General features: G+C 43.3%; 1 protein-coding gene across 31 annotated transcripts in view; it reads right to left on the bottom strand.

Annotated features, from left to right (window-relative positions):
• The window catches only part of SDHC (succinate dehydrogenase complex subunit C), a 64,589-nt gene that overhangs the window by 19,809 nt on the left and 32,723 nt on the right, over window positions 1–12,057 (bottom strand). For 10 of the 31 annotated variants that reach the window (XM_074038988.1, XM_074038977.1, XM_074038972.1 and 7 more), the window contains one exon: window positions 7,309–7,472. In XM_074038988.1, coding sequence (XP_073895089.1) covers window positions 7,309–7,472 — 164 coding nt within the window. Of the gene's footprint in view, window positions 1–57; window positions 903–7,308; window positions 7,473–12,057 lie in introns of those variants that run through there. The other 21 variants (XM_065543197.2, XM_065543181.2, XM_065543190.2 and 18 more) reach the window with 4 other exon arrangements.

The following is a 12,057-nucleotide window of genomic DNA, read 5'->3' on the forward strand; positions in this document are numbered from 1 at the left end:
GGAAATTGGTTCCTTCCCAACAGCCATTTTCTTGGTTTCTCTAGATTTCAAGGAGAGTCAAAGATAAAATGAGTATTTTAATTCAGTTTCAGAAAAAAAGGGTACATGACTTTGATGAGAAAGCATAAAACTAAGAGGCTTTTCTGGAAATCCAAGAAAAAGAAAAAGAAATAACCATTAATATGTTCAATAATTTTCTGGATCTTCTTGTGTCAAAAGCTATATATTTTCTCCTCAAAAGCAGCTGCTCCAAGAACTAACTAGCCCTCTTTATCTCCCTCTAACTGGGACAGACTAATTCCCCTCCACCCCCACCTCTCTTCTTTCAATAACACTGCGTAGGTGTTAATGGCCTGGGCTCTCACCAATGAACAGAATTGTCCTTTAAGCCAGCAACCCACAGGCAGTGGCACCCAAAGCCTCACCCCCAGTCCCCAGGGCAGAAGCCACAGAGCTGGCATTGTTTCCACTGTCTCAGGAAGAAGGAGCCAAAAGCTGACCCTCAGCACAAATCAAAGCCCAATATGCAGACAGAATAACTGCTTCTAGAGTTGGCAAGCTGTGGGCAAAAAAGGGGAGTTTTTGCAGCCACCCCATCTTTAGAAACAAGGGGAAAACTAGACCCTTTTCCACTATTATGGTCTACAAGGTACTCTACTGCTCCAACGGGATCTGAAAGTACAAAAGGACCTAAACAAATAAGGAGAACTTTTCCCAGGCTGGAGATAAGAATGAAAAACAGAAAGATGGATGAATGTAATAAGGTGTAGGAAGATGATGCTGGGAACCTCCGTTCTTCACATGGCTGCCAGCCCCATAGAGGACAACACCGTAAGAACCAGGACAACCACTCCAGACTGGTATAGCTGGGGAATCTTCAGGCCTTTTCCTAGGTCCCACATCTGTGGACAAAGCAAAAAAGAAAAAAGGAATTTCAGTAAACAGGACATTAACAGTTCCTGTCTCAGAAAGTAATTCCACCTAAAGGAATGGACACCTTCTCTCAGCATGATTCTAGAGAAAAGCGCTTCTATCCTTATGCCCCATCTTTACCCTTCTCAAAACCCACAGTATGGAACCTATTTTCCACTTATTCCAATGACAGAAAATCAGGTTCTATTGTGTGGTGATGGTAGGAGTAATGTTCAATGTTCTCTAGAATGCCACAGGCCCCATACCGTATACAAAAGCTTCCAGAATGAATAGATACAACTTTTCCTCAGGACCACACATCTAGATTAATGTTTCTCAGTGTATTCTTCCGAACACTTGTTCCTCAGAATGTTGAAAGCCATTATATGGGCCAAAAAAAAGTTCTGTGGTCATACAAAGTTCGTAAACATTTAACTGCAAGGCTTTCTAAACAGTTGTTTTGTTTGTTTGTTTGTTTGTTTGTTTGAGACGGACTCTCGCTCTGTCGCCCAGGCTGGAGTGCAGTCATGCGATCTCGGCTCACTGCAAGCTCCGCCTCCTGGGTTTCCGCCATTCTCCCACCTCAGCCTCCTGAGTAGCTGGGACTAGAGGCGCCTGCCACCACGCCCAGCTAATTTTGTTTTTGTATTTTATTTATTTATTTATTTATTTATTTATTTGAGATGGAGTCTTGCTCTGTCGCCCAGGCTGGAGTGCAGTGGCAGGATCTCGGCTCACTGCAAGCTCCACCTCCCAGGTTCACGCCATTCTCCTGCCTCAGCCTCCCGAGTAGCTGGGACTACAGGCGCGTGCCACCACGCCTGGCTAATTTTTTGTATTTTTAGTAGAGACGGGGTTTCACCGTGTTAGCCAGGATGGTCTCGATCTCCTTACTTCATGATCCGCCTGCTTCGGCCTCGCAAAGTGCTGGGATTACAGGCGTGAGCCACTGCGACCGGCCTGTTTTTGTATTTTAAGTAGAGATCGGGTTTCACCGTGTTAGCCAGGATGGTCTGAATCTCCTGACCTCGTGATCCACCCGCCTCAGCCTCCCAGAATGCTGGGATTACAGGCATGAGCCACTGCTCCTGGCCTCTAAACAATTCACTAATGTACACTGTGAATCTCCAAAAGACAGATATAATATGCATGATTTCCTAGATACAGTCAATCTCAGAATCTTTTTATAGAGCGAAACTGTTTATCAGAGGACTAGTATTCTAAAGTATACTCTGAGATCTAGAACACTATTTCTCAATTTTGTTTTGACTGTGACCCCACTAAGAAATACCTTTAAAATTGGAGCCCAGTAGATATGTATATACAATATAGCAAAAGCTGATAAAACAATATTTACCATTACTGAGTGGTACCATATATATACAAATACATATATATTTATATATAAATAAATTTCATTTAAAAAATACATTTTTTTTTTCCTTTTTGTGGAGAAAGGGGTCTCATTTTATTGTTCAGGCAGGTCTTGAACTCCTGGGCTCAAGCTATTCTCCCGCCTCTGCTTCCCTAAGAGCTGGCATTACGGGTGTGAACTTCTGCACCCAGCTTCTCCAATGGCACCATCTTGACTCACAGCAACGTCAGCCTCCCAGGTTCACTGCCTCAGTCCCGCCAGTGGCTGGGACTACAGGCACATGCCACCATGCCCAGCTAATTTTTGTATTTTTAGTAGAGATGGGTTTTCACCACGTTGGCCAGGCTGGTCTCGAACTCTTGACCTCAAGTGATACACCCTCCTCAGCCTCCCAAAGTGCTGGGATTATAGGTGTGAGCCACCGCGCCCAGCCCCTGCTTATATTTTCTATTCTATTTAAATTTCTTTTTTTGTTGGTAGCATGCCACTAAATTGGTTTTCTACCAATTGAGTTAAAACCCACATTTCTTTTTAATATTAAAAAATAGAGACAGACTCTTGTTATGTCTCACCCAGGCTGGTATTAAACTCCTGGGCTCAAGCAATCCTCCCGCCTCAGCCTCCCAAAGTGCTGGGATTACAGGTGTGAGCTATCTCACCCAGCCCCCACTGCACAACCCCCCACCTTTTAAAAAAGTTTTGAGACAGGGTCTCACTTTGTCACACAGGCTGGAGTACAGTGGCACAATCTCAGCTCACTAAGGCCTTGACCTCCCAGGTTCAAGCAATCCTCCTGCCTCGGCCCCCCAAGTAGCTGGGACTACAGGCACCCGTCACCATGCCTGGCTAATTTTTTGTATTTTTGGTAGAGATGGAGTTTTGCCATGTTGCCCAGGCTAGTTTCGAACTCCTGAGCTCAAGCAATCCACCTACCTCGGCCTCCCAAAGTGCTAGGATTACATGCGTGAGCTACCACGCCCCTGGCCCCACATTTAACAAAACACTAATTTTGACTCTCTTATGTCTTAGGGATATTAACATATTAATATTATAAGTCACTAAATGAGCCCCTAGGGCAAATGTAGTCTTCATTTTCCACACTTCCCACATACATGGCACCTTAACACACACATACACACATACGCCTACAGTCTGAATGTACAACTGCCTAAATTAGGAGTCAGTTCAGGGAAAAGATGGAGAGAGCCCAGGAAAAAAAAAAAAAATCAAGATGAGAAGATGCCTTCACCTCAACCCTCAAATAGCTTCTAAGTAGGAGATCAAGAGTCAAGCAGATTCCACAAAGAGTTGTTTTACTTAAATAAGGACAGTGTTTCTATTATACAGTTGAGTCCTACTGGGTAGTGGTAATAGGCAGGGATATTCCGTAGAATGCCACAGACCCTATAACCTCCTACTCTTTCACTCCTCACTCCCCCATTAGATCTTCTGGCAAGTCAACGATCAAGTTCAGAGGCCAAAAACTACAGACTGTCACAGAAAACACAAAATCCTGACCCACACTCACAGCCAGTACTTGCTAGAAGAAAAAATAAAAGCAGACTTAAGGATCTTTAGGTTCTTCACTTCCCTCAACAAAAAGATTACCATCACAGGCAAGAACCAGGGCAGAAAAGCTCTAAGTTCTGCGATTTTGTAAAACCTCCCCTCTCTTCCCCCCATATTGAGACAAAGACAAATATAGGGCAAGTCTCTGCCTGAGCCAAAATATGAACAGAGGAAGCTGATCAGCTGATTTTCTTTACAGAGCTTTGTTCTGTGGAATAGGAAGTCATTAATGGAAATGTCCTCCCTCTCTACCGCCTCCCCCTCAGGGAAGTGAAAAGTCATTTTAAATCAAACTGAACACTGCCCCAGGGAACCGTTGATACAGACACTTAATTTAGTAAGTCATTTAGTCTCTCATTCCATTAAGCTTGCTATTGGACCAGACTGAAATCCAGAAAGTGCTTGTCTCTAATGCTATGATTTGGAAGTAATAAAAAGTCAAATTAAGGCAAAAGCATCCATCTGACAGTTGGTTCAGGTTCAGAATTAATGAAAATACAGAAATAACTGAATTTTAATTGTCTTTTTGGAAGCAAAACTAGGGAGACTACAAAATATAAAATCCCTCTTTCTTTTTTTTTTTTTTTTTTTTTTTTTTGAGACGGAGTCTCGCTCTGTCGCCCAGGCTGGAATGCAGTGGCGCGATCTCGGCTCACTGCAAGCTCCGCCTCCCGGGTTCACGCCATTCTCCTGCCTCAGCCTCCCGAGTAGCTGGGACTACAGGCGCCCACAACCGCGCCCGGCTAATTTTTTTTTGTATTTTTAGTAGAGACGGGGTTTCACCGTGGTCTCGATCTCCTGACCTTGTGATCCGCCCGCCTCGGCCTCCCAAAGTGCTGGGATTACAGGCGTGAGCCACCGCGCCCGGCAAATTTTTTTTTTTTTTTTTTTTTTTTTTTTTTTTTTTTTTTTTGAGACGGAGTCTCACGCTGTTGCCCAGGCTGGAGTGCAGTGGCGCGATCTCGGCTCACTGCAACCTCCGCCTCCCGGGTTCCCGCCATTCTCCTGCCTCAGCCTCCTGAGTAGCTGGGACTACAGGCGCCCGCCACCGCGCCCGGCTAATTTTTTGTATTTTTAGTAGAGACGGGGTTTCACTGTGGTCTCGATCTCCTGACCTTGTGATCTGCCCGTCTCGGCCTCCCAAAGTGCTGGGATTACAGGCTTGAGCCACCGCGCCCGGCCTCCCTCTTTCTTTTTTGTTTTGGGACAGAGTTTTACTTTGGTCACCCAGGCTGGAGTGCATGGCATGATCTTGGCTCACAGAAATCTCTGCTGCCTGGATTCTCCTGCCTCAGCCTCCCAAGTAGCTGGGATTACAGGCACACACTACCACCTCTGGCTAATTTTTGTATTATATTTTATTTTATTTTATTTTTTGAGACAGAATTTTGCTCTTGCTGCCCAGTCTGGATGGAGTGCAATGGCGTGATCTCAGCTCACTGCAACCTCTGCCTCCCAGGTTCAAGCGATTCTTCTGCCTCAGCCTCCCAAGTAGCTGGGATTACAGGCATGCACCACCATGCCCAGCTAATTTTGTTTTTTTAGTAGAGATGGGGTTTCTCCATGTTGGTCAGGCTGGTCTTGAGCTCCCGACCTCAGATGATCCGCCCACCTCGGCCTCTCAAAGTGCTGGGATTACAGGCATGAACCACCACGCCCGCCTATGTTTTTTTTTTTAGATGGGGTCACTCTGTCACCCAGGCTGAAGTGCAGTGGCACAATCTCAGCTCACTGCAACCTCCGCCTCCCGGGCTCAATCGATCCTCCTACCTCAGCCTTACGGGTAGCTGGGACCACAAGTGCACACCACCATAGCTGGCTAATTGTAGAAACCAGTTTTGAGCAGACCATGAGATCACACAGGAGGCAACATGGACAGTTTTCACTCTATTAAATGATTCCTGCCATGTGCGGTGGCTCGCACCTGTAATCCCAGCACTTCGGGAAGCCAAGAGTTCAAGACCAGGCTGGCCAACATGGCGAAACCCCATCTCTACTAAAAATACAAAAAAAAAAAAAATTAGCTGGGTGTGGTGGCGGGCACCTGTAAGGCTGGCCAACACGGCAAAATAAGGTCTCTACTGAGATTGCACCATTGCACTCCAGCCTGGGCAACGGAGCAAGACTTTGTCTCAAAAAAAAACAAAAGAAGATTCCTAAACTCAATATTAAAACCTGGGATTCTTGGCACCCAGTTTCTATTAAAGTTGGCCCCATTCTGTCCAACAGCTCAAAACAAAAATGCAATATAATGTGTAGATAAGAAAAGGTAAATCTATTTGAGTCCCATCAGAAGCATTACTCTGGGTCAACAGGAACATAAGAATGAAAGCAGCAACAATGTTTATCTAGCTCATAACTGAATCCCCCGTGTCTACAACAGTACCTGACACATAAATAGGTACCAATTAATATTTATCTCATAAACATGCATTCTATGCCTTCAGGGATCTCTTTTAATAATATACCTCTCAAAAATGAAGAGTTCAGCAGGACACAGTGGCTCACGTCTATAATCCCAGCACTTTGGGAAGCTGAGAGGGGTGGATCACAAGGTCAGGAGTTTGAGACCAGCCTGGCTAACATGGGGAAACTCCGTCTCTACTAAAAATACAAAAAATTAGCCAGGCGTGGTGGCATGCGCCTGTAGTCCCAGCTGCTCAGGAGGTTGAGGGAGGAGAATCTCTTGAACCCAAGAGGTGGAGTTTGTAGTGACCCAAGATCACACCAACTGCACTCCAGCCTGGGAGACAGAGCAAGACTTTGTCTCAAAAAATAACATAACGTAACGTAACGTAACGTAACGTAACGTAACGTAACGTAACGTAACGTAACATAACATAACATAACATAACATAACATAACATAACATAACATAAGGAAGAGTTCACAATGAGACCCTGCAAGTATCTGTGAGGCCTATACCATTGCTCAGCTACACCACCAGCAGGACTGCTAGAAAATACACAGGGGAACTTGTTTGGCTTTCCCCAAGAGGGCTTTGAGTCACAACTAATCTTAAGAACAGCACTAGTTGGGCGTGGTAGCTCACGCCTGTAATCCTAGCACTTCGGGAGGCTGAGGCAGGTGGATCACCTGAGGCTGAGGCAGGTGGATCACCTAAGGCCAGGAGTTTGAGACCAGCCTGGCCAACATGGTGAAACCCCATCTCTACTAAAAATACAAAAATTAACCAGGAGTGGTGGCACACGTCTATAACGCCAACTACTTAAGAGGCTGAGGCACGAGAATCTCTTGAACCCAGGAGGCAGAAGTTGCAGTGAGCTGAGATCGCACCACTGCATTCCAGCCTGCGCAACAGAGCGAGACTCCAATCTTGGGCACAACAACAACAAAAAAGAACAGCACTAAACCCAGTAATAAAGGAGAGAATCCTCCCAGTCTCCCCACTCCCTTCACAGAGAAAATGTGCAAATCCCCAATTAACTTACCAAGTGTCGGATCCCATTCCAGGTATGATACATGAGAGGGAAGACGAGTGCAAACTTAGCTGTGTGGATCAGTGCTGGCCCCAGACACAGGGACTTCACGAGTTCCAAATAAGACTCAAAGTTCCCAGGGAGTAACAGGGCCGACATGCCAAAAAGAGAGACCCCTGAGGAGAAAACCAAGTAGCTCGTCACAGCTGCTCACAAGTTACAACTAATATGACACATAAAACTGGGACCCCTGGCACCTCATACAATTCTAAACCATTTTGAAATGGAGAAGATTTTTGTTTTGTTTTTTTCTTGAGACAAGAGTCTCATTCTGTCACCCAGGCTGGAGTGCAGTGGTGCAATCTTGGCTCACTGCAACCTCCACCTCCCAAGTTCAAGCAATTCTCCTGCTTCAGCCTCCTGAGTAGCAGGGATGACAGGCGCCCACCACAACACCCAGCTAATTTTTGTATCTTTATATACGGGGTTTCACCAAGTTGGCCAGGCTGGTCTCGAACTCCTGACCTCAAGTGATCTGCCCACCTTCGCCTCCCAAAGTGCTGAGATTACAGGTATGAGCCACTGCACCTGGCCTTGAAAAGGAGATTTAAACTCATGTTCAAGTTTATAGTGGGAGACAGACTACTTGGGATCTGATCATAAACTAAATGTGCCATATGTTTTAGTACATTATTCCTCCTTTCAACATCCCTCTCATTAAAAACTTCACCTGCCAGTTCAGAACTCATGCCTTGCTATATCATCTAGTTCATCATCTAAGTAAGAAAAGGTAAAAACAGTGTACTCAGTTCAGAGAAGAGTGAGAAAAAAAATTAGGTTCTCTTTTTTTTTTTTGAGACAGAGTCTCGCTCTCTTGCCCAGGCTAGAGTACAGTGGCGTGATCTCGGCTCACTGCAACCTCTGCCTCCTGGGTTCAAGCGATTCTTGTGCCTCAGCCTCCCAAGTAGCTGGCCTTAGAGATGCATGCCACCACACCTCGCTAATTTTTGTATTTAGTAGAGACAGGGTTTTGCCATGTTGTCTAGGCTGGTTCGTACTCCTGGCCTCAAGTGATTCGCTCACCTTGGCCTCCCAAAGTGCTGGGATTAGCAGCATGAGCCACTGTGCCTGGCCCATTTTTTATCTTTATTTTCTAGTGTTGCTACCTCTGAAGAGAGAAAAAATTTAAAATCATTCAAATCTCTATTACACAAAAATTTAAATTAAAATGAATTAGAGACCTAAATGCTAGAGCTAAACTGTAAAACTCTCAGTAGAAAGCACAGAAATAAATCTTCATGATCTTGGATTAGGCAGTGGTTTCACAGATGACACCAAAATCATAAATGACAAAAGAAAAAACAGATGAATTGGATTTCATCAAAATTACTAACTTCTGTGCTGCAAATAGTACCATCAAGAAAGTAAAAGGACAACCCAAAGGAATGGGAGAAAATATCTGCAAATCATGAAGGACTTTTATCCAGAATATATAAAGAACTCTTACAACTCAATTAATAAAATGACAAATGGATCTGAATAGACCTCTTTCCAAGGAAGATAAATAAACGGCCAATCAGTGCATAAACAGATGCTTAACATCATTAGCCATTAGACAAATGCAAATCAAAACCATAATGATATAATATAAATACTATGTGTACATATTTGGAAGATTATTTCCTTATGTGAAAGAAAAAGTATGAATACTTTAATGTCTGACAGGGCTACATTATTTGTTGGGGCTCAGTGACTATCAACCACCAATGACTGACAAATCAAGTATAACAAATATGAAACTCAAATTAGAAATAAGATGTTATCTTGGCTGGTGCAGTGGCTCATGCCTGTAATGCCAACACTTTGGGAGGCCGAGGTGGGCAGATTATTTGAGGTGAGGAGTTCAAGCAGCCTGGGCAACATGGTGAAACCCCATCTCTACTAAAAATACAAAAATTAGCCAGTTGTGGTGGCACACACCTATAGTCCCAGCTACTCGGGAGGCTGAGGCAGGAGAAACCCTTGAACCCAGGAGGCGGAGGTTGCAGTGAGCTGAGATCGCACCACTGCACTCCAGCCTGGGCAATAGAGTGAGGCTCCATCTCAAAAAACAAAACACAAACACACACACACAAAGAAATAAGACGTCATCTGTAAAATGGGAATAAAATTTAAAAAAAAAAGAAAAAGAAAAAAGTAAGAGGCCAGTTGTTTCCTATAATCACCAAAAAATATTTTGGGGAAGCAAAAAAGAGTACCCACACCACAACTCCCAGAGACCCTGATTTGACAGTTTGGGATCATTGCTAGAAATGTGGTTTTCAAACTGTATACCAAGCTGCCCTGGGGTACCACAGCAAACTCACAGGTCCTACAGGATACTTTACATATTCAAATGAACCACAGTGATACTTAACATCTGTTGGTCATCATGTGAACCACTACTAGCTCAAGATAGTTCGGTTTCAACATTAGATGTTAGATTTCTTACAATGATCACATCTTTGCAAAGCTGGGTTTTCAACAAAAATGAAGCGCTGCGTGAAAATCAGTGTGGAACAAGAAATGAGGCTGGCAGTGTCCAATCTGATTTCTAAGGTTGGAGGAGTTGTATAATATCCAACAGCATATACATCCCATTAGTAATTAATTATGATTGGCTGGGTATGGTGGCTCTAACTGTCTTTTGAATTTCAGTGCCAACACAAAGCTCTGAAACTTCAATAGCCAAACATATGCCTTAGATATCTGGGCAAACTCATCCCTGATCTAGGCACCAAATGGGACAGCAGGCTCATAGCTGAGTCCTAGGGATGGCCACATACCAATATTAACCAACAGAAGACCAGACCCTGATATGGTGTTATCCTAGGATAACACCACCTACTCTCAAACGACCTACGAGAGTTAAAACTCATGGAAATACTAGGATGTGAATAACAGTGTCTTCAGCTTTTGTCTTCCTATGAATAATACAGAATTATGTCAATTAGTTTAATCAATTCAAAAAGAGAAGACTGCCTCTAAATAAGTCAAATGTTCCCAAAATCATTCTACTACTACATACCCCCACACCAATTCTTTCTTTTCTTTTCTTTTTTTTTCTTTGAGATGGAGTCTTGCTCTGTCGCCCAGACTGGAGTGCAGTGGCACAAACTCAGCTCACGGCAACCTCCGCCTCCCAGGTTCAAGCAATTCTACTGCCTTAGCCTCCGGAGTAGCTGGGACTACAGGCATGTGCCACCACGCCCAGCTAATTTTTTTGTATTTTTAGTAGAGACAAGGTTTCACTACGTTAGCCAGGCTGGTCTCAAACTCCTGACCTCAGGTGATCCACTCACCTTGGCCTCCCACCCGCCTCGGCCACTTCAGTTTCTTAAGCTCTTAAATGAAGATACTCCTGTTTCTCAGATTATTATGAGGGTTAAATAATTATGTAAATGTTTAGTAAATAATGGCTACAGCAATAGTCGTATTTGAATTAGGTGGTGTTTTTCTGATGGGTTGAGTCCTTAAACAGAAAACATAAAATGATACAGTGTCTGCATATACACAGAATAATGGTTACTTCTGACTGGTGGGATTATGGGTAACTTTTCTAACTATACATTTCTATAATATTTTCCTTCTTGGCAATATGTTCTTGTAATCAGGAAAAAAAAATTTTTTTATACAAATCTCTGGGAGATCAAGGAGATCTGGAATTATTACCAGATTCCAACCCAGATATAATTAGGAGAGAGATCATGTTGGCTGGCTGCCTCACTAATTTTTCAAAAAGGCTCCACCTCTTCAAACAGGAATATTAATCAGTTAAGTCAATTGAAAGCTACTTTAGCCAAAGCTTTAATCATTACAAGTGAAAAACATATGAGAATTAAATATGAGATTTTCTGAATTCTCCTCTGATGTTCGGTATACTGGGAATCAGGAAACCGACCCCACTCCTAGAACTGGAGTGCCTCAGGAGAGTCCTCTAACAGCTAAACAATTTCAATTGGGAAAATAAAGCCACTGAAGCTGTCCCATCTAACCACTAAGAAAAATTAAATGGTGCTTTTTCTTGACTGCCAAGACCAGTTCCTGCTGGCCCCACCCCAGTTAAGTCCTATATATGTAACTGTGCAGACTGTCAGCAAGTCCTATTGTTACTTCCAGAAGTCATCATAAGCTCTTTCAGACACTTCTTCCTAGCAAGCCCCTGCAGATGTCACAGCAAATGAAAACACCTAAAAGAGCCTTCATGAAGCTGTCCAACTGATGATTAAAACTCAGTGTGACAGCATGTAACTGTTCTTTTATATACATTGTTGTTACACTAATCTCATCATGATGTATTCTGCCCATCTGCTTCCCCACAGATCCTCTCTCAAGGTCAAGAGTATTCATGCAGTGAGGTAAAGTAAAGCATTTCTGAGAAGCATCTTCTCTTCTGGTGGGAGTTTTGCCAGGTCATCCCAACTTGGTAATGCAAGGACTAGATGTAGCAGTCAGCAGTTGTGAAATAGGAAGAGCTGAGAAGGACTTTTTAAACTACAAATAATCACACATTTTCTGAGAGGTATAAGATAAACTATTCTGATTATTAATGTAAATAATAATCACCACCAAGCCTGTACTGGGAATTTCATATACAGTATTTAATTTTCATAATACTTAACAGGCATTAAGTAGAAAAAGAAATGATAATGTAGCAGACTGAAAAGTAACTACAAGATCTCTCAAGAGAGCTCAAAGATAACAAGAACTCTTGTTGCATTT

The sequence above is a fragment of the Macaca fascicularis genome, chromosome 1 (assembly GCF_037993035.2).
Source record: "Macaca fascicularis isolate 582-1 chromosome 1, T2T-MFA8v1.1".
NCBI classification, from domain to species: Eukaryota; Metazoa; Chordata; class Mammalia; order Primates; family Cercopithecidae; genus Macaca; species Macaca fascicularis.